Source organism: Papio anubis, chromosome 11, assembly GCF_008728515.1.
Source record: "Papio anubis isolate 15944 chromosome 11, Panubis1.0, whole genome shotgun sequence".
NCBI lineage: Eukaryota > Metazoa > Chordata > Mammalia > Primates > Cercopithecidae > Papio > Papio anubis.
Genome location: NC_044986.1, coordinates 125,687,344 through 125,710,480, shown reverse-complemented (window position 1 = coordinate 125,710,480; position 23,137 = coordinate 125,687,344). Strand labels below are relative to the sequence as shown.

General features: G+C 47.2%; 1 protein-coding gene across 1 annotated transcript in view; it reads right to left on the bottom strand.

The window, feature by feature from the left end:
• Positions 1-1,817: 1,817 nt before the first annotated feature.
• DIP2C (disco interacting protein 2 homolog C) overlaps positions 1,818-23,137 on the bottom strand; it is a 136,331-nt gene continuing 115,011 nt past the window's right edge. Inside the window, exons 29-33 of the mRNA XM_031652570.1 lie at positions 15,238-15,295; positions 13,149-13,223; positions 10,225-10,399; positions 8,283-8,406; positions 1,818-4,928 (exon numbers count right to left, since the gene is read on the bottom strand). Coding sequence (XP_031508430.1) covers positions 4,676-4,928; positions 8,283-8,406; positions 10,225-10,399; positions 13,149-13,223; positions 15,238-15,295 — 685 coding nt within the window. The 3' untranslated portion in view covers positions 1,818-4,675. The remainder of the gene's footprint in view (positions 4,929-8,282; positions 8,407-10,224; positions 10,400-13,148; positions 13,224-15,237; positions 15,296-23,137) is intronic.

Sequence of the window (23,137 nt, the reverse complement as noted above, 5' to 3'; positions counted from 1 at the left end):
ACACCCCACGATGCTCTCATCACAGAATGACAAGCCACGTTAGTACCGGGGCCAACCCAAATCCCTTGCTAAGGTATCAGCTTGGTCTTGCCCAGTTGTTTTGTTCATATAATTAACATTACAGATTAACCAAGAGCAAGAGCTACAACTGAGAGTATGCACTCGACTTGAGTCGCATGTGCCTGCAGTAAGTTTTGCCAGAGGGACATGACAACGACGCCGGCCGACGTTCTCGTTCTACAAAGAAAACCCAGGGATTACAGGAGAGGTCGTATGGGATCCCTGCACGACTTTCTGGAATCTCGTAGAAAGAAATGTTTAGTATGTCAGTAGGGATCATGAATGGCAAGTTCTACTGAGACAACACAGAGCTGAGCATCCCAGCAAACACAGCAGTTAGGAAATGACCCCTTTTGCTAAGCAATCTCTCCACAGAAGCAGTGTGACTGCTTCTGTCCAGGTGGACAGACCACTGTGAGTGCACCGAGATGTTTCGTGGAGGATTCACAAGACAAAACGGGGACTGACCAGCCAACAAAACTGCTCTTGGTTGCGTCCCAAGAACCCAGCCTTGCACGAGGGGCCATGGAGAACGCAGAGCACAGCTTCACAGTAGCAAATCCTACACTCACACACCAGTGCTGGAACGCATGCACAGTCCAAAGAAGGGCCCCACGGGAGCAGTTCTCCTGGTTACCTGGTTTGTACTTGACGGGCCATGGTGAGGGCTGCCATCTGAGAAGCGGGAGCCTGTGGAGAAGCATCTCTCCCTTGCTATCTTCTGCTTCTTCCAGTGCAGCCCTGCAGGTCTCACACCAGCTGTTCACTTTCACACACCCAAAGCCTCATTCTCAGTCAACGAGGGATTGTCCTGAATGAAAGTTAGGGGTCAGGGAAGGCAAGTGAAATTTGAACACAAAGGCACTCAGATTACACCTGGTGCTCTGTGTGAAAATTTTAGTTCCATTGATATTTTTTTTTCGAGACAGAGTCTCGCTCTGTCGCCCAGGCTGGAGTGCAGTGGTGCGATCTTGGCTCACTGCAACCTCCGCCTCCCGGGTTCACACCATTCTCCTGCCTCAACACCCCAAGTGGCCGAGACTACAGGCACCCACCACCATGCCCAGCTAATTTTTTGTATTTTTAGTAGAGAGGGGGTTTCACCGTGTTAGCCAGGATGGTCTCCATCTCCTGACCTCGTGATCCGCCTGCGTCGGCCTCCCAAAGTGTTGGGATTACAGATGTGAGCCACCGCGTCCAGCCCTAGTTCCACTGATTTTCTTGTGAACAAACATTTATCTTCATGGAACCACTAGTCTGAAGGGCAGTTGACCTGCTACTGCTTTCCCAAAGACAAAGCCATAAGAATTCTAAGATCTTGGGCAAAAGATGCAGTTTTTGGTTGTCAAATGGATAAAGACAATTTGGGGTGGAACAGTCAAGTACTCCTACTTCTTGACACACTTGTGACCCTGCGACACAGCTGACAGAAAGCATCTGCACACAGGACTCACGCTGTTTGTCCCCAAATTACCAATAATCTGTACACTTACAGCAAATATGAACAAATATATTTCGATATATTTGAAAGAATTAAAAAAAAACATTTCACAAAACATTTGTTGCCATAGGAATTATTTTTAGCAATAAATGCCCCCATCAAAATTTAAACATTGTTCAAAGTATGATTATCTGTACTAAGTAATGCAACAAATTTTGTAAACAGAGTCAGATACATGTCCCTGTAGGAGTCACTTCCTTCCTGGGATTAAAGCTGTCCCAGACATCTTTCCAGGGGACCAATTAAGAAACTGCTATTTTCAGAGCAACAAAAATAAAAGCTTTTATTTGTTCATTTGAATATAAAACAGGCGTTATCACAGATGTACAAAGCGTACTGGTGGTTTAACATACAAGAAGGTTGCTGTCCTTTGCACATAAAAATTTTGTTTGAAACTGTGATTGGTTGAGTACATGAATTTCTCTAACCAGTCACCACACTCTGGAATAACGCTGCTAACATTCAACTGATAGAAGGGACCATCTCCCTTGGGTAAAGTGTCAAGCAGGATTAAATATATATAATAAACAAGCACCATGAGGAATCTGCTCCTGTTTGATTAGGTCTGTGTTTATATGTTCATTGTGTACCCTCTTTTTGTGCAAGTTGATTACACGGTTTTGTCTGACTTCAAAAGCACAAGGTCACAAGACAAACAGTTTTTACATTCTCATGAATGATTTATCTACAGTACAATTTCGAATACAGAATGACCCTTCTTTATTGCTGAAACTGGTGGTACTGTCTCCTTTCCTTTTTCTTGCACAACCAAATTTTGATCTCAGTCCACCAACTCTTTTGAGCCTAAACTCTAACATCAGAGTTGACAGGATGCAGAAGAGACTGCTGCTAACTGCCCTCACAACTACACTGCAGCGTCCACACTCCTCGAACATAGAGTTGATTTGGTGACAGTTAAAATTATGTTTGAAGTGACATCTAAATTTGTTTTGCTTCCTGACTTCAGCTGGACCTCAAAGCTGTCCTGCACACTGCAGCTAATGTTTCATAATCAGTGTCTGACCTGAAGCCCCAAACCTACTTCCCTTTAAACAAGGTGGGTGGGTATAGGAAAATGTCTTTTTTTCCCCCTATGTGTGGTGGTTCCCCCCTTAGGAAGCAGAGACTAGGAATGTGTATCTAAAGCATGTGGAGAAATATTCACACACAGCAATGAGGCCAAATAATATCTCAAGAATCAAATGGTTTGTGGAGATGGAAGGATGCACCACATATGCAGACAAATTTTTTTAAATGTGCCTTTTTTTTTTTTTTTTTTTTTACAACAATCAGCCTTGGATCTCAGAAGTCAAACAAAACTCTTTTAGCAAAAGGCTTACTGCTGACTGCATATAGCAAAGGCAGACAAAGACACTGCCCACAACATAAAGAAAGTTAATCTAAATTTTGCCCAGCATCAATCTTAGTCATGCATATCTAGCACCGAGAGCCACTGCAGGGTCACATGGGGCAGGTACAGAACACATCTTTCTGGGAGTGCAGATGCTCCTTCTTGGTTGGACTCCGTGGGCCAATTCAATTTAGAAGTGCACAGGTGAGCTCTGAGAAGGTGTGGCCAGGAGCTGCCAGGGCAGAGACTGGGGCGCACTCATCCACAGGTGGCAAACGACGCAGCTGGAGGACTTCTTGCTTCAGCCAGAGCTCTGGCATGAACCCCCGGGGAACTGTGCTCACCGAGCGAGGGAGCCCCAGAGGCTCACACAGAGCTGGCTGGGTCTTAAGACGAGGGGACGATCACCGATGTGAGTTCCGGACACTTTGTCCACTCCACATTGGCCATCAGAGAGGGAATCAATGCAACCCAGTGCAAATGACCACAGAATCGCATTCCTTTCCGTAGCAAGGACCAACAAAAGATGACACTAACAAAAATGATGAAAAACATTGTGCAACGAATTCTTGCAGCTAAGAAAACAGTGCTATTTGCCAACCTAAAGCCCCTCAGTATCATCAGCACACGCTGGCATAAACACATTCACTGTTGTCCCACAGCAAAGAAAAAAGTAGTGCATATTGAGCTTTGAATTCTTTCACCATCCTTGAGATGGCAGTAATTTCACTTGCTGGTCTGTGGTTCTAGAAGAAACTTTTAGACAGGGCTCCTGTGGTCTGTGACTGCTGGCAACAGCAGAGTGGATGTGAGTACAGGGGGCACACCATGCAAGTGACAAGTTCTGCGTCTTAAACTTTAAAATCTCCTTTGTTCATTAGTGAATTTATATTTCATATATATATATTTGTTGTGATACTATCCACGCAAGATAATACAACACTTTTTTATATTAGCAAACATTACAAGACTTTAATATTCTTGAATGTTTTTCTCTTTTATAGTTCTAAAGAGATCAAAATAAATTAAACGTTTTGTACATAATTACATATTGAGGAAGTTAACTTATTTTATCTTTTTAGTTTAGTACAAAGATATTTGCAAGATAATTGCCGAAATACACCTTATTTATAATTTCTTCTCATTCTATACTAACTTCAAAGGCCATGTGTCAGCCTTTGTTTCTTCAGCACATTTCTGACAAAGAAAGCTGCTATAATCTAATTGGAAGGTGCTATTTGGAAGGTTTTCTCGTACCTCAAACTTCCCTAAAAGGATAAGATCTAGCAATGGCTTAAATTAGTAACAGATCCATGTCATTAAGATTTCATGACACATTAAAACAGAGAAAACAATTCTTTGTCACGCTACATAAATTGTTTAAAAGAACCCATCTGGAGGGCAGGATATTTTTTTAATTGCTATTTCGGCTTAACAAAATACCACATTTACGAAGAAAGCACTTATTATCCAATAATTAAAAAAGAAAGAAAAGAAAAGAAAGTTTTTGAAATGGGCTTTTCCAACGAACTGAAGGCAGTAACCCAAAGTCCTTCTGAGCGAAATTCAGTGGTAAATTCACACTTCACCCCCACACCGATCGTGGCTGCTGTGAGAAGTCCTCTTCCTCCTCCTCTTCCTCCTCCACTCTCACCACAAAAGGCTGCATTCTGGTGAGTGTTGCCCTGTGTCTGCACGCTTCAGTGGACACGGAGAACAATGTCTACATCTCTAGAAAAGTCCATGGAAGCCAAGAGACGAGACTACATGTTGTAGGCCACATAGATGGGGTCTAGCTGGTCTGCCAAAAACCCGTCTCGCAGGTGCATGCGCTGCTTCTCCCCGCGGGAGTTGATGGGGATGACGCCGATGTCCACCACGACCACCACTCCCACGATCAGGTAGTGTTCCTCCAGGACCACGTTGGTCACCAAGGGAACCAGGTCCAAGGCTTCTTGCTCTGACCCATCCAGCTCAACCACAACCACCAACAAGTTTGTCCAGGTAAACACAGCACTAAAAGACAGAAAAGAAAGCCAACATTACACGTTTATTAATGCTTTATTTAATAGCTGTGGTTTCTTTTTGAAGTTCCACTTGGCTGTCTCCAACCTGCCTGAGCACTCCCGACAGTCTCCTCTGGCCTCTCCACGTCCTCCGTCTGCCGCCCACTAATCGTTCCCCACACAGATTTCTGGCGACAGCACGGCTCGGTGTTTCCTGCCAGCCTTCTCCCTCGGTGGCTTCTGCGAGGGTTTCACCGTCCTCCCGAGTTCCCGTTTCTAGTACAGGCTCACTCCACCTGGCTAGCGGAGTCTGTGTTCCAGGGCTGCCTCTTTGCTGCTGCCTGGAGGACCAATGACCCACTGCCGAGTGCAGCGTGCCATCAGCCTCTGCCCTCAAGGCAGCCCTGTGCCTCCTGCTTCCAGACCCCAGCTCTGCGGCTGAGAGGCGCGCGTGCAGAGGCCTAGGGCATGGGTGCCTACTCCTCTCTGTCTGTGTGGTGCGCCTGAGTGGGAGGTGTGTTTCCCAGCCCTGGCGCTTGTGCTCAGCATGGAACCTAGTCAGCCTGTGTTAGGGAGGTGAATGACGGTGGAGGCTCCAGAAGGGCTGGATGTGGGGGCTTTTCCTGGCGTGCCCATGTCATTGCAAGGACGGGGACACACCTGGGCTGGCCCTTGGGTCCAGAGGATAAGAAACACATGGAGAAGAGCCACCAGTCCTGGGCCCAGCCGAGCTGCTCGCCCCAGCTGAGCCAGCCCCTGCAATGCAGATGTGGGGACATCGTAACAACTCTGTCTAAAGCACTGAGCATGGGCTGGCTGCCACACCGTGGCTAACCCATGCGCAGGGGTAAGTCTTCTGGAATGTGGAAGATTCACTCAGAAATGTTTTATCTGGAATCGAGTCATCTTTCGGCAGGACGGGTACCAGAGTACGTAGTCTATCCAACTGGCAGAAGCAAAAACCCGGTGCTTTACATTTTAAAGGATATAGGGCTGGCTTTTGGAACTAGCTGTTTAAGGGCCCCGATATTCACAGAGCCTGGTACTTGAGGTCTGCTTGGCTGAGGAGGCCAGAGGGTTCCCAGGCAGAGGGGGCTGGATGGAGACCAGGCTCCAGGGCTGCTGGTATCTGCTCTCATGCGCCTAACACGTTCTATCGCAGCTTGAGGCAGGAGGTATTTTGGGAAACTCACTATTGTTCTAAGTGTGAGAGTAAGTCAATTAGGAAAATAACACATATTTTATTCAGTATGGCCAATCTATGTTAAATTGACAGGGAAAATTGGAGAATTTTCCTGGAAATTCTCAATAGTTCTCCTGGATTTTGCTTTGTGACTGCCGCACGCCTATGGAGCATGCTAAGAACTGTTTCCCAGCAGACGTGCTGGTGCCGAATTCCTGTCATGCTGCTCCTGGTGATGTCAAAACGCTGCTCTACATGGCCCATGTGAGCCCACATTGTGAATCTGTGATATCACAGATACACACATCTCAGGAACATTGGGTATACTTTTATTATGGCATTTGGAATTTATGGAATAGTCCTGGAGTATCCGAATCAGCTTGGCTCTCCGGAGGTAACAGAGCTGGCCGAGGGTGTGCTTGATCTGCTATCCCCTCTGGGCTGCCAGGGACCTACGGAGCGGTGCCAGCGACTCTCAGAGCCTTTCCAGGAGCTGTGCACGCTACTCAATGCTGAGAACAATTGATGAGAAATGAGAAAGTTTGGCTTGAATTTGGCAACATGGAGAGTCAGTCCCATTCTGCAACGCTGGGGGACACAACCACGTTTCTCAGCATGGAGCAGCCGACGGTGGCCGGAAGGGCAGTGCAGGGAGGCTGGGAGAGGGAAGGTGGAGCAAAGCAGTTTGTATCTGGATCATCTCAAACATTCAAAAGTCCACTCAAAGGACACCGTGTGGGCAAGGGGCATGTGAGCCCCTGACCAGGTGAGGGACAGACCCAGTTCGGTGGCCACATGGCGGGTAACAGCAGCGACACTTTCAGAACAAGGCCCAGCACCACGGTCTAGAAGCCCAGAGGGCACCAGCGAGGCCCTCGATGCACACCTTTTAGCGGCAAACCAGATAGAAATGCTTGAGGTAGGTAATTTTTCTTAAAAATAAAAAAATGGAAAGGCTGTTAAGTGATATTCGTAGCTATTTAGACGGAAAATAAGGCAGGCCCTGGTCGAGTTTCAGTGCCAAAGTCTTCCTAGAGTTTCTGTCTTCTCTGTATCCTCAAGGAGAGAACTGTCAAGGAAATCAACAATTTAAGGAATTTTGTTTGAGAGTAGGGGCTTAGCCAATTTGAACCACAGGATCACTGACAGGTAAGCAAACTGGATCTTGCAAATTCTGCCAAGTCCTCCATGTTCAAATTCAGCGAATGGCAGTAAGTACTAGCTTTTACTGCACCTCAACTAGCTAAGAGGAGGAAGGAACAATCTCAGAACCCATCCTTTCAGCCCAGAAAAGCTGTTCATGAGAGAGGAGAATGCACCTCCCTCAGGGTCTCTGACCTGAGACGGAGACCAGTTTCACCAGGCACCCTCAGTTAGCACCCTGTCTGTTATCAAGGAAATGAACAAGTCTAAAGTCAATGGTGTTGAGTCACTTTTCGGCCTAAATGCAAATATAAGGGCACTGAACAAGCCTGTGACACTCCCCGGCCCTAGCTGACTTAACTCATGGCACTCCAGCATCCAATCCACTCCCACACATCAGAAGAAAATGCTGCTGTATCTCCGGCAGCACCATGGACACACTCAGCACGTCACGACAGATTAAACGGGCCAGAGAGACAAAGTCCCAGCCTCCAAGTCCTCACCTGGCCCAGAGCAGAGTCTGCCCCAGGCAGCAGGAGCGACGCACACACCTTCTCACTGTCAGCCTTGGTTTAACTCAAGCAATTCTTCCTTTGGAAGTCTCTTCTGGGGTCTGGACAAACACTGCCTCTCCTTCTCACCTAAAGTTTTCCCACGTCTCATGTTACTTACAGTTCCCAAGTCAACAGTCATAAAAGTATTTTCTGTGCCTATATATGTGTGAGGTTCGTTTTTTTCCTACATCATGCTTTGGTAAATTAAAAACCAAACAATTTGGCTTCCTGGAAAACGTTATCAAGTAGTTTTCATGACAATAGAAGTCTATCGTTTTCAGGTAATATATGGTACATTAACTCTATGTGTGGAGTGTTCTTTTGTTACTTTAACCCCAAAAGATAAAGGTTTATAGTCAAATGCTGAATTGCACTCCCTTCCCTACCTTAGCAAAACTCTCCTCTGGTGCCCTGCCCTCCACATCCTCAGTGCTTCACAAACTCGGCTCCTGATTTGGGTACAAGCTGCAAGCTCACGACTTACCATTCCGTAACGCTTTTATGGGCTCTGATGACCGAGGTCTCAATGTCGATCGGGTGGTACCGCATGCCCCGCAGCTCCATGGCTTCGTCCAGTGCCCCGACCACGTAGAGGGCATCATGGCGCTCTGTGGAGGAATGAAAGCCTGTGTGAGCTTCCCCATAATGTTGCTCAAGTCACTTTCCTTCTTTTCTGAAAAAAGATTAAAAACTACCCACAAGTGAGACAGGGACGCCAAGGAAGGGCCTCATGGATCCAGGGACAGTTTGCTTCTTCTGCCAGGGAGCTCCTTGGCAAGTGCCCGGCTTGTGTGTCGGTGCCCCACAGCTGGCTGCAAAGACGCCATGCTCCCTCTACACTTGTTCTTTGGGAGAAGACCTTTCTTGGCTCAGCTTCGATATCCAGTCAACTGCCTGATCACATGTTCACCGGGAGCAAATGAGGGGCGAAGTCAGCACCCAGTGGTCTGAGTCCCATGGACCCACCGGCTGAGGCGTCGTCTGCCCAAGGTCACACAGGATGCAGCAGTCACAGACTAGCTCCCTGACTCCAACCCACACATGCTTCTCTGCGCTATTAATTCTGTGTCTAAGTGGGAAAAGAATGCGTAGCTCCTGGTCATGTTCATGAAGATTTCCTTAGCTCACAGAGCCATGAAATTTATTTCTATCCTTCATGCAAAACTCGGAATAACGACAATGACAACCAGTGGTCAGGTCCTATCTTTCCTTAATAAGGAAATGTCCTATATTTTTATAAGGTAGTAAGCATATTAGGGAAAATCTGAAAGGCATGATTGACATACAAAATAATATCAGAGATAAGTATTTTCTAATTTAAATCAGACAAAGAAAGATGGGGACCCTGACTCGGCCTCTGCCCCCTACAGCAGCTTTGCCTCTTCTCCAGTGGCAGGGACACGTCCTTCAGGGTATCCCTGCTCCCAGGACACAGCGGGGAGTGGCTTTCCTGGCCTTTCTCTAGGATTATAAATTGCCACCAGCTTTTGCATCTTCCAGGAACCTCAGACAGCACCCTCAAACTAGTCTACAATTTCCCACAATGCAAATGTCATGCCAGGATATTTTTGTATGAGTCCTGAATGTAGCCCTTTGGGCCAGGCCATCGTAGGAATGTGAGAGGCATGTAAGGAAGCCTTGCTGATGTCTAGAAACTCATCTCCCCGGGGTTTTGGTCAGGCAAGATCTCACCAGGAACCTCAACTGCCATTGCTGTGAAACAGCCAAGTCCTGCCTCTACTTTTAGCAGAACTAAGGAGGTGAGAAAGGATTCTGGAACAAGCAAAGAATTAACTATGCGAGTGCACTTTTACTCCTCCGTGTCATGAAATACCCCTGGCCTCACCCCGCTCTCCTCTGATGGGGCAAAGGCAATGCTGTCCACACTAGGCACCAGCATCAGCAGCACCAGGCCCTGCACTCTGATGAACGCATGGGCAGAGACGGCCAGCCACCAGGGCCCGAGAGCTTCACGGCCTCCTCTTCCCAGACAGGGGCAGATCCAGTCCTAGAAGCAGCAGCGTGCACGTTCCTGCAGCCACTGGGCCAGCTTCTGTCTCGGATGGACCCCGTGGGAGCAGGCAGCCTTCAGGCTTGCTGAGGAGACTCTGGGCTGAGACGTCGGGCACTTTGCTGTGGGCGACACGGCAGCCCGTGCTCAGCAGCCGCGCCCCTCCCCGATTTTCAGTCAGCACTTGGTTCTCAGGACAGGACACGGTATGTGATGTGCAGCTCAGCTTGTTGGACACATTTGCATCTTGCCTTCCTCTCTTCTCTTAAACTCGGCTCTTTTTGCACTAGGTTGCAGCTAGCACATGTTTCCTCCTGGGTTTGGCTGCCATAAACCTTGGGAATAGCTTCTGTGTCTAGGGGAGCCTAACCTCTCTGCCCATCTGTGTGGGGGGCCAGCCAGCCTGGACTCTCACCTCCATTTGCATCTGTGAGCTCAGTTCTCCGCAGGAACCCCAAGTAGCCTGTGCGTGCCCAGATGGTCTGGGTGTCTCCAAAACTTAGTCTTGAGTTGAAGTGATCCGACTGGAGGGATTCATCTCCGTAAATAGTAAAATAACCGCTGGCATTGTGGGCACTGTGAACCCAAATCTGCAAATGGAGGGAAATTTCACTGTGGGTGACGTTATTTTATCTCCAGGGAAATGAGGCTACAACTACTTTGACAATTCAATAAATTATATTCAGTGATATTAAAAGTTTCCTTGGGCTGAATAACCAAGATGTTAATCTCATTCAGGTTTCTGGAGACACACACAGAGGTACTGAAACAAAGGCAGTCTACCAAGTTTGTGGCCAAGCAACCAATCAAGCCGTCCATCTACGGGGAACTTATTAAAGCAGATTAGATGAAGATTTAACAAATAGCTTTTAAAAATATACACATCAAATGAACAAAGTCACACTAGATCCCTTCGCTTTTCCAAACGATTGTTTCTAAAGAGCAAGAACACTGTTGAAAAGCTTTGAGATTCATTTTCTCACTTCTCCTGGTGAGCATTCTTCTGGACACACAATGCAAGAAAACCATACCCCAAAAAACCAAACCTAAGGGATGAAGGCACAAAACACCAAAAAACGGCAACAAAAATGCCTGATGTCTGACATTTGGGAAAATAGGTAAGCAAAGACTGATATGGTGAGTCAAAGCCATAGCCACGTGGATTACGTAGAACCATGGACAGGGCTGGATAAAAGCAAAACCAGGTAAGTTCCCCAGATGCCCACGCAGCTGCATGCAGCTGTGCCCACACAGCAAGGGTCAGGAGACGAGGCCTTTTAGGCTCTGGAGTGTTTGCTGTGGAGACATTCTGGGCTTGGCTGTTTCCATTATTTTACTGACAATGAAAAGCGGTCAAGTTCCGGGAAGTCAGAAACAGGTTCAGTATTGCACCCACGTCCCCAGAGCAGTGCCTCACCAATGAAAAAGTGAAACTGAGAAAAAGAGAGTGCACCATCGGATCAGGGAAATGACAGCTGTCCTCTGTTCCTTAACACAAAGAAAATTCTCATTAAGGCAACTGAGTATTACTCAGTCATAAAAAAGGAGGAAATCCTGCCATGTGCAACAGCATGGATGGACCTGGAAGACGTTATGCTGAGTGAGAAGCCAGAACAGAGGAGGACAAATACTGCACCACCTCACTCATGCGGAATCTAAAGAGCCGAGTTCACAGAAGCGGGGCGTAAACAGTGGTTACCAGGGGCTTCAGAGTGGCAAGGGGGAGATGACGGGCAAAGGTGCCAACCTTCAGCTAGAGGGCGAATAGGTTCTGGGGAGAAAATGTAGTGTGGTGGCTACAGTTAATAATACTGTATTATTTACTTGAAATTTGATAACAGAATAGATCCTAAACGTTCTCATCACACACACGCAAAATGTGAGGTGACGGATAATAGAACCAACTCGGTCGTGGTAACTGTTTCAAAATATGTATATACATCAAAGCATCACAGTGCATTCCTTAATTTATACAACTTTCTCAATTAATCTCATAAAGCGGAAAAAACACACATTCCCAATAAGAAAGTCTCCCTGGAAATTTCGCCAGTTCTGGCCACCCGCAGAGGGAAGAGAATTCTGACCTTGGCCTAGCACACGTCTCGGGCAGCACCTGTGAGGACCCCCCTCCAGGTGCTGGAGAAGCAGGCTCTGCTTCCAGCTTGTTTCTAGGAATGCATTTAAAGGAAACTCCTAAGTGAGAGCAGCACAGAATTTCATCTTCACAATTCTGATCTTTCATGTGACTGAGAGAGGTCAAGTGAGGGGCCAAAAAAAAAAAAAAAAAATGCCCAAGAAGCAAAGCAAGATGGGACCTGAGAACTGGTGAGGGCTTGCTCATTAGTCAGGCGTTCACCCACGTACGTGCAGAAACGTGTTCCTGCATGTGCCGGAGATGTGGCCGGGGATGTAGCCGGGGCTGGGGAGGAGGAGGGCAGGTGCTGTTTATAAGATGCCAGTTCTTAGCACGTCTCCCACATGTGATGCTGGGAGCCATTCAGGAATGGGGGCACTAATGAGACAGGACAGGTGACAAGGGGAGCGAGGGTGTCCTTGGCTGGACATGGGGCTTGGTCCAGGGCACGCGTGCTGCCACCGTGGGAGGAGGCTGGCTCCAGACACGCTCTTCTCCAGTGCCCTCTGCTTCCTTGTAGAAGCAGCAAGCTCATCGCCAGAGAGAAGAATGGGGCAGGAGGAGGACGCATGAGACACGTGGCCTCTCAGACTGGGGACGCCCAGCAGTGCCAGGCCCTGCTTGAGATGAGGTGTCAAGAATGGAGACCAAGGCCAGACAGCTACACGAGGCAGCCTTCTCCAGCTGCATCCTGCCAGCAGCGTGGAGGGGCGCGGAAGGGCACAGTGGCAGGGAGTTAAGAGCCAGCCAGGGTGGGTTTGTCCTGAACAAAATGAGGCAAAGGGGTCAAGTTCCACCGTTTGCCTTCTGATCTGAAATAAACACACGATTCTCTTGGCTACTGTGTCCTGATGGTGTCGTTTGCACATTACTCCCTGTGGAGGCCTCTGCCATTTTCCTGGTGAAGGACTTCTCAGTAATAAAAGCAGGAACATGGAAAGCAAACTCAAGAACTAAGAAATAAAGAAACTCCGTCCATACACATTATGTGTTTAAATCTTTTCTGAATTATTTGAGGAGAATCTATTATGGTTCCCTAAGGAAGTGCCATTTTGTAACTGTGAGCTCTCATGGACTCACTTGAGCCACAAAGCTCACCTCACGCTATTTCCCTGGCAATCATGTGAGCAGTTCTGACGGTGTCAAGGCAAACCGAGGATACATAACAGAAAAGTAACCTGGATCTCGGAGGACACTCAACTCACCTCTCCAAGGTGTGAGTCCCCCAGCGGTCCTTTAGTTTCTGGGTTGGCAATTATAATCCGAACCCCTGGAAGTATCTATTTGGGAGAGGAAAAGTCTCTTGTCAATGGAAGGAATACAGGGAGAGGCTACACACAAGCCAACCTCAATTTCGTCTTTATGTAATTTCCTTTCATATGCCATGTCTCTTGGTCTCCATTCTGTTTAGAAAGCAATTAAATCAAAATTATATGCCACAAAGTTATGACCCATTAGACAATCACAGCATGACAATCGCATTCTCACTGTAACTGTTACAATATTGTACGCTGTTATGGTGACCTTAAAATTAAACATTTTGATTGTCATACCTCAATAAAGCTAAAAGAAATCTATTGAAAATCATGAAAACAATTTTTGAAAAAAAAACATGGTAAATGATATAACGTTTAACAGAGCCTGACCCTTGCAAAATGGGAATTTTCAGTTGTTTCAATGAAGTTATTTAAGATATTTACATAGATTCAACATTACATCTCACATCATGGCACACGCATGGATGGAGGGTGATGCTTGCAGTAATCGCTGAAGGGAGTCACAGAGTGACATTTTCAGGGGTAAGCATGGACTCGAAGATAACCCAAAATGCTTTTGGCAAAACGACAGAGTAGGCAGCTGCTTTGGTGGTGCCAGAAGGGAAAGATTCTGTGTCAACTGCTAGTGAAGTCTGAGGGTTTTAATTAGGATGTCCATGTGGATCTCCAGCTCATCTCCACCGAATTTTCAACTCAAGATACTGGGGAACTTTTTCCTGCAGGTAAACATCTTTTACTGTGATGGATGTCAGTATTAAGCATTTTTCTTTTCTTTTTTTTTTTTTGAGACAGAGTCTAGCTCTGTCATCCAGGCTGGAGTGGCACGATCACAGCTTACTGTAGCCTTAAGCAACCCTCCAGTCTCAGCCCCACAAAGTGCTGAGATTACAGGCATGAGACACTGGGTCTGGCCAGAATTTCCTTCTTAAAGTTTAGCTTAGAAATATCTCACATTCCACTGATACCACTTATATAAGGAATCAAAAGTTTATTCTGGAAATCCTGAAGATAGCCTGTCTCAGATCAGCTCATCTAACATTTACGATTGAGATAAAGGCAAAACATTTTATGGTAAAAACACAGAACATCTTGGAATAGTCATACTGTTAAATCTCACTTAAGTTTGAAATGAGATTTCAGGGCTCTGGTCTCTGCTGCTGACTATGGTCTGCCAGACTGTTAAGATGGATGGTGAGCACATTCCTACTGTTGGAACCAACTCTGTAAACAATTCGAAGTTGCAGCCATGCAGGCAATTTTATAATAGGTCCAGAAGCAACGTGAGATGCTTTTAAGAATTATGTCAACGGAGAAGGAATCTGACAACTGGGGCCAAAAAGGAAAAAAAAAAAAGGTTTATATATGTTTTAGGTTTAAATATGTTTCTTGCCCTTTAGTGCTAGGAAAAACAAAACAAAACAAAAACAAAACAAAACAAACCAGCCACTGTGGCAGAAACTACTAGTTGTTCTTGATAACCATTCTTTTCTACTTCCATAGTAATAGATACCCTGATTTTTAGATAGGCCTATAGATATTCAGAATTGATATCTCAATAGTTCCCAACCTTTAGCTACGTGTGGCCATGTGATCACGTTCTGATCAACGGAATTTCAGTGTAGGACAGCTTGGGAACCTTCCCTATGGTCTGTATGCTTTGTTCTTTTCTTTTTCTCCTCCTGCTGGCTGGAACGTGGAAATGATGGCTGGAGCAGCAGCAGCCGCCTCAGCTCCTCAGGCGCCCCTGGGAATTGGGCTCCAACGTGCAGAAAGAGGCCAAAGGCACCAGGGCCTGTTCTGGCTTCACGGGGCAGGAGATGCCTATTTCCTAACTTTTACCTGAGGAAAAAAGTCTAACTTGTTTAAAACACTGTTATTTTGAGTTTCTATACTCATGGATATGTTACTTTCAAGTTAGGAAAAAACATTCTAAAAAATACATTTCTGAAAACTTCAAAGCTCCTACACTCAGAAGCAAACTGATACAGGAATGCAGGTTTCTTCCTATAATACTTACCTTTCCCGATTCCATCAGGGGCAGGCTATGAGGGGATCCTCTTTCCACTAAGCGAACTCTGCAAACAGAAAGAGAAAATGTTCCTAAAATATTCCTAGATGTGTTTTCTGTCCAGTTTTCCCCTTCACCAATTCACATGAGGTCACAAGCCCGGCAGCTGTCCGGGAAAGCTGATTCTGAGCATCATCCAATGGCAAAGACAGAAGTTGCAAAAAGAACAACCCAGCAGCAGAGGAAACCGTACCCAAAGTAAGGGCCACAGAGAACACAGATGAAGCCACATCTCTCAAACCTGCAAAATAACTGGAAAAATGACTCTGAACTTAAAGTTACCATGAGTCCACTTAGCATTTTCAGAAAAGGAAAAGAACACGGATTACAGAGCATCCTTGAAAGAGCTGTGGGTCACCCATGACCGTGTCGCCTGGTCCTGAAGCACCGACGGCTGTTCTGTGGGTGGAAGGCAGGGCTAGGTGTGCAGCAGGCGGGAGCCCTCCCAAGACAGCACGTGCATCACAGCCAAAGGAGCAGAGGGAACTGCCGGGCCCTGACGGCAAAGGTACTCAGAAATTAAACTCTTTTACTTCAAAGAATACGTAATGATAATTTAATCTTAAGAACTGCCAAGGAAATCGCAGCGGGTCACAACCAGAGCTTCGCTAACGGTCCTCCCAGGTGCATTATTTCTGTATTTTGAGGCCTTCACTATGGTTTTGCATTTTTACCAAGTGCCTAGTGGACCATGACACTCTTCGTTCACCTAAGGGGCAATTTTTATTTAAACAAAATAAAGCAAAGGAGAAAGTGCTTGAAGGCTTGAAGACGGCGTATCAGAGGACCTGCCTCCCACCTGGGGACAGGCTGCGCACAGGGGGCCTGTTGGCTCCTGAGACACCCTTCTTACCATCCCCCACTGATGTGTTTTTTGTTTTTTAAAGAGACAGGGTCTCACTCTGTCACATAAGCTGGAGCACAGTGGCACAATCGTGGCTCACCGCAGTCTTGACCTCCTGGCCTCAAGCAATACTTCTACCTCAGCCTCCTGAGTTGCTGGGGCTACAGGTGGGTACTACCACATCTGGCTAACTTTTACGTTTTTGTAGAGAGGAGATCTCACTATGTTGCTCAGGCTGGTCTCAAGCTCCTGGTCTCAGGTGATCCTCCTGTCTCAGCCTCCGAAAGTGCTGAGATTACAGGCGTGAGCCACCATGACCAGCCCTCACTGAGATTTGAAACACACCAGGGACCCACTCTCAGGCACTCGGCACCGCAGTCTTCCTCTGTAACTGACAGATGTGCCACAGAAGGAGGATGAAGGGTAGGGAAGGGGCAGGAGGTACCAAGAAAGAAGGCTGAGTGTCACGGGGCCCTGAGGGGCCAGTCCAGCGCAGCCCTCTACGTGGCATGAGGGTGGCTGCAGAGGGTACACACACCTCTGGGCATGGGGGTGTTCCTGCCCCCACAGGGATAGGCACCCAGCAGTGTGGAAGGTGGCACCGGCCTGACGTCCTGCATGTGCCAGACATGTGATGTCAATAAATCAGGGAGCAGCGCAAAGGGCTTGACAGGGCCTTGACCGGCTGCACTGCTCCTGCTGGACCTAGGGCTGTCTGCAGTCAGGGGCACCATCTCCTCTGGCTGTTCAGTGACTGAGGCCACATGACAATTTCCTCGCACCCAGCCGGGCGTGACTTCTCTGGTTGCTGCAGACAGGAGCAGCCTGTGCCAGGGAGGATCATCTGTGGCGGAACAGGGAAGGCTGGCAGCACTTTCTCTTCTGCAGGAGACAGGAGAAGAGACGCTGGGGAGGGCACCTGTGTGCGTCAGCAGAAGTCTGATGAGGGAGGAGGACTCACTAGAGCCATTTCAGATCAGATGAGAACCATTAACTCTGTGGTGTGTCTCAAAGGGAAACCTTGATGCCAGCAGCCGGTGAGGACGGCCAAAGAGCTCACACGATTCAAGCTCTTATGGACTATGCCGATAGGCTTGATGACGCTAACCTCCAAAAATGCCTTACTGGCTGTTTTCACACAGAACTGCAAGAAACTAAAGAACTTTTAGGAGCCAGGTAGCATTATGCTAATTCACGACTTGCCACGAGAGAATACCTAGAAATTCTGGTGCAACACAAACGTGCTGTCCTTTGGACACTGACCACGGAGCAGCTCACAGCCAGAGGCGGCGGCTCACACTTGGGATGTCGGCAGGACGTGGCCATGCCAGGACAATGCTGCTGACTCCTTCCTGCTGTGCCAGGAGGCCCGCACACGTGCCCTGATCTGAGCGGCCAAGTGGAGTCAAAGCCGGCAAACTGTGGGTTCCAGATAGGGGCTATCTGCTCCAGATGAAGCCAGCAGTAGAGAAGCCAGACCATTCAGGCTGGGGCAGCGGCGAGAAAGGGGCACCTGAAGATGGTGAGGAGAAAGAAAGAACGAGAGGGGGTCAGATGCCCCCACCTCAGCACTACAAAAGCCAGGTGACCAGCCAGGGAGTGAAACTCAGCCAAAACCAAGGGCTGTTTGGGACACACACCATCTCTGTTTCTGCGCCCAGTCCTCAGTCATCTCTACTTCAGGACGTTCGAGATCCTGTCGCTGGCCGGAGTCAGGTGCACAAGGCAGCTCTGGGAGCTGTTGCTATGGGGATGACTTCAGACAGGGTAAGGGGGTCACTCAGGAAACAAGGCTCTTGAGTTACAAAAGCGAAGGGCAAATGCCCCAGGGCTCCGCCAGACAGGGCCCAGGCTCTGCAGCATTCCCAGATCTTCCTTATCTCCATCCTGTGGGTTTTTACCTTGGCCTGTGCTCACCTACTTAGGGGGCGTGCAGGAAAACAAGACAGGTGAGGCTCCGGGCAGGTGTGTGCTGGCCAGCGCCTTGCCCTCCGGCCGCATGTCCTTCACTCTCTCCGGCCTCTGCCCCCATATTGACCCTCAGCCTCGCGAAAGGAAGCAAGACAGAATCTCAGCTGATAACCTTGTCTGAAGTGTTGAAAACACGGAAGATCATCAAGAATTCCCTCTCTGGTTCATGTGAAAAAGGTGTGCTTCATATGAAAACAGGCATAGGATGCTAAATCGCTCAGGACGGTCCTGGATGAAAAAGCTACATATCCTGCTAGCAAGTGCCACACAGGAATTCCTTCTTCTACACCAAGGGGAACAATATCCACGCAGCCAAGAGAGGAAAAAAGCTACCCCCTATCTAAGGGCAGAAGAGATGTCTTCCTAAAGAACCAGCAGATGTATTTGTAACAGACACATCCAAGGGCTGATTCCCTCCATGTGCAAAGAACTCATAGAAATAAAACCAGGTGATCTTGGTTGTTCTCAAAAGTAGTGTTCTCCACAGTTACAGAGTGGGCTGAGTTGAGACCCAGGTCAAGCTGTGCTGCTTGGTGTCGACTTTCTCAGACTGGGGATCACATGCAGGCATCACCGGGTTTGGGCAAATTCAATGAGCCTATGGATCTGAAGTGCTTGTTTTCTGTGAGTTATGAGTAGCGGTGATTATTAACACTTCTCGGTTAGAACCAGGTTGTAAGGTTAAAACCAAGGTGTTGCCTGGCACATGAGAGTGGGGCTGCTGGAGGGAGATACAGAGGTCTGTGGACTCCGGGAGCCACAGTGGAGCAGGAGGACTCCATGAGGGAGGGAGGAATACAGGCTCAGCCAGGCTGGCCCTCTCCCGCGGGAAGTGTGACTGAGCCACCAAAAGGACCAAGTGATGCTGTAAGAAGACTCTCATCTTCCAAGAGCCATCGTGCCGAGGCTGGCGTCCAGCAGAGCTCACCTTCTGTGAGGGCACCTTCCGCTCAGGTCACGCTGCAAAGTCAGCTTTAGACAACTCAGGGCTGAGGAAACCCGTCAGCTCCAGATCCGGAACTTTGTGCCACTTTTCTTGCTGCCTCCAACGTGCATTACTGCTGCCCAAATTGGCTCCACGAACCATTACTAGGTGAAAGTTGGTTTTAAACAGTGCACCTACTTTCACATCAAGGCTACAATTGAACCGAGTGTCTGAATAAACTTTTCCAGCCTGGCCTCTGTCTCACCCCTTATTTCTCTCAACTCCAGTATGAATCTTGGACTTGTGGGGAATAAACTGTCTTTTCATCCTATGCTGTCAAGTGGACTTGAAGTTAAACTTTTGCTAGAAAAGCAAAGAGAGAGTTGACATGAGGGGACTTGCTACTAGCCTCTAACTTGCTCTGTTCTTGAACTGCCCTCAAATGGACTCGAACTTAGCAACCTGTTTTGCTGGAAGCAACATCTCAGAAGGCCGAAGCCGCGATGGCGCCGTACAGCCCTGAGTGGGAAAGAACGCACGGCTATCACGAGAGGCCTGTGAGGTCTTCATTCTTCACTCGTGCCTCCCAGCATCACACGCCTGGCCTCCTGGGAACGGGCGGGAAGGTGCTGCTGAGATAATCAGGTTTTTCATCATTTGTCTAAGGAGAGCCATGGTTGAACTTCCCGCTAATCCTTCCCCACAAAGCTACTTTATCCAACTGAGATTCTCACCAAGGAGCAAGGAGCCTTGTCTGAACCATGCAAAGGGGGATGAGCACACCTGCCCTCTGCCCAGGACCACCACCCCCTGGCAGCACCCGCGGGCTGACAGAGCATCCGTCAGCACACCAGCTTCGGAGACGTGACGACAACCAAGAAACAAATAGCACTCTCTGCCCCAACAGAAGTGCGCCAGCAGACGGCAGCACTGTTCCCGCCAGAAAGACGACTGCTTCAGACCAGGGCAGCCGGAGCCCCTGACCAATGCCCCGAGGTGGGGCACCTGATGCAGATGCCAGCAGAGCACCCACCGGAAGCCCACCCTGCCCGCCCACGCCACTGCTCAGCACTGGCCTGATGGTCACTCATGACCCGAAGGGTCCAGCACCCTCTGCACCTTCAGTCTCAAAAACCGGCTTGACAGACCAGATGCAGACGGAGCTGGTGCTGTCCTCAGTGCCAACTCTGTGGCATTTCAAGGGGAGCAGACAGGACACAGGGTAACCCAGTCATGGAAAGCTGAGCTGTAGCACAGCCACACTTGCAGTTTGAGGATGGCATTTATGAATGTGCCACTGAAAAAACAACCAAAACTTTTACTTAAGATTTTAAACTACACCTTCTTCCAAAATTAATCTGAAGTATTTAAAATACCCAGTATTATAAGACCATCTGAACAATAAGCTTTTAAAAATCCCCAAAGATAGAGGGGAAATTAAATACTCAAAAACTTTAGATTAATTAACAGGCTGTGACTGAGTCTAGTATGCAGCTTCCTGGCAGCTAAGGCACACAGAGGATGAGGCAAGTGTTACTGTCAAAGTTGGGATTTTAATATCTTGCCATTTCCTTTGCAACCAGTGGAGCACGTAAGAGTATTAAAATCACAAGGAACAACAACAGTGCTTAAAAATAAATAGGCATGTTCACACATCCAAAACCACAAACAAAACCAAAAACAAATGCACTATTATTTCCACAGGAGGTCCTCCCAGGACTCAAGCCCTAACGAAACCTACAGATGACCGCAAGAGACGGCCCACGGTGGCCACCACAAAAGGCTAAGGGCAAGCAGATCTCGATCATGGAAGTCCAGAAACAGATACCAATCACCCTGAAAATGGGCAACGAAAGAAAACAGAGGAACGTTTTCATCTAATCTAACCGCATTGCACAAATGAAGTACCAAAGCATACTTTATGTACTTTTTTCATTTATAAAATTATAAACGTAACTCCCTCCAATCCAGACTCTTCTGTCCATCCTTTTCCCTTTTCTCTCCCTCGGGTGGGAGAGAGCCCTGTGTTTTCTTCCCTTAAAAGACACCATTTGGAGGCATGGACTGAGCTGATCTTGCAGCCCAAACTGCCCTCTTCCATCTTCTTCCAAGGCCAGATGGGTTTCAAGTTTCAGAAATGCTCAATTTCTGAATGCTAATCCCGAGCACAGACCCCTGCTACCTAAGATCCTAATCACATGCATCAATATGCTAGGTGCAGTGGCTCATGCATGTAATCTTAACACTTTGGGAGGCTGAGGCAGGAGGTTCACTTGAGCCCAAGAGTTTGAGACCAGCCTAGGCAATGTGGTGAGACCCTGTCTCTACAAAAAATGCAAATATCAGCAAGGTGTGGTGGTGTGCACCTGTAATCCCAACTACTGGGAAGGTTGAGGTGGGAGGATCGCTTGAGGCAGAGGTCACAGTCAACTGTGATCATGCCACTGCACTCTAGCCTGGATGACAGAGTGATACTCCGTCTAAAAAGAAAAAAAAAAGAAAAAGAAAAAAATGCATCAATATTTCTGTGGCAAAGAGTGGGATAAATTGTTTATCACTTTATGTCCATTCATAAGGTTTTCATGACATTCATTCGCATTGAATTAAAAAAAAAACTTTTCATTTTTGGGAACTCCTTGGTTTTTAAAAAAATACTTTCTGAATAAGACCTCAAAAGCACAGGCCACAAAAGCAAAAATAAGCAAATAGGGTTAATATAACTTAAAAGCTTCTGCACAGCAAAAGGAAACAAAGTGAAAAAACAACCTACAGAATAAAAGAATACATTTGCAAACTACTCACCAGACAGGGGATTAATATTCAGGATACATAAGGAACTCAAACATCTCAACAGCAAAAAAACAAACAAAAAACTCATTAAAAAATGGGCAAACGATCCAAACAGACATTTCTCAAAAGACATAAATGGCCAGAAAATACATGAAAATTGCTCAACATCACAAATCATCAGAGAAGTGGAAGTCTTTTTTTTTTTTTTTTTCCAAGTGAAAGCAAGTTTATTAGGAAAGTAAAGAAATAAAAAAATGGCTACTCCACAGGCAGAGCAGCAACAAAGACCGCTCAGCTGCTTTATACTTATTGTTACTTGGGAGGTGGAAGTCAAAACCACAGTGAGATATCACCTTACTCCACTTAAGATGACTATTATCAAAATGACAAAAAATATCAAATGCTGGTGAGGATACAGAGAAAGGGGGACTCTTACACACTGCTGGTAGGAATGTAAACTAATACAGCTACCATGGAGAGCAGTATGAAGGCTCCTTAAAACACACACACCCTTGGGAAGCCGAAGCGGGCTGATCACAAGGTGAGGAGATGGAGACCAGCCTGGCCTATATGGTGAAACCCCATCTCTACTAAAAAAACACAAAAAATAGCTGGGTGTAGTGACACACGCCTGTAGTCCCACCTACTCAGGAGGCTGAGGCAGGAGAATTGCTTGAACCGGGGAGGCGGAGGTTGCAGTGAGCTGAGATCGTGCCACTGTACTCCAGCCTGGGTGACAGAGTGAGACTGTCTCAAAAACAAAACAAAACAAAACAACCCTCCCCACTCCATACACACACACATACCAAACTACGAATAGAACTACCATATGATCCAACAATCCCACTACTGGGCGTTTATCCAAAGGAAAGTAAATCATCAGTGTACTGGAGAGACACCTGCACTCCTCTGTTTACTACGCCCGATTCACAATAGCCAAGATATGAATCCACCCAGGAGTACAACAGCAGATGAATGGATATGGAAGGTGTGGTATGTAACACTGAATAGGATTCAGCCACAACAGAGAATGAAATCCTATCATCTGCAACAATATGGATGGAAGCACAGGACATTAAGTAAAGTGAAATAAGCCAGGAATAGAAAATTAAATACTACACGTTCTCACTCATATGTGGAAGCTAAAGAAAGTTGATTTCATAGAAGTACAAAGTACAACAGGGCATAGTGGAGGCTGGGACGGGAGGGATGGGGAGAGATTTGTTAAAGGAAACAAAATCACAGCTGGATAGGAGGAAGAAGTTCCAATGTTCTGTACCACTGCAGGATGACTATAACAGTAATTTATTATTCAAATA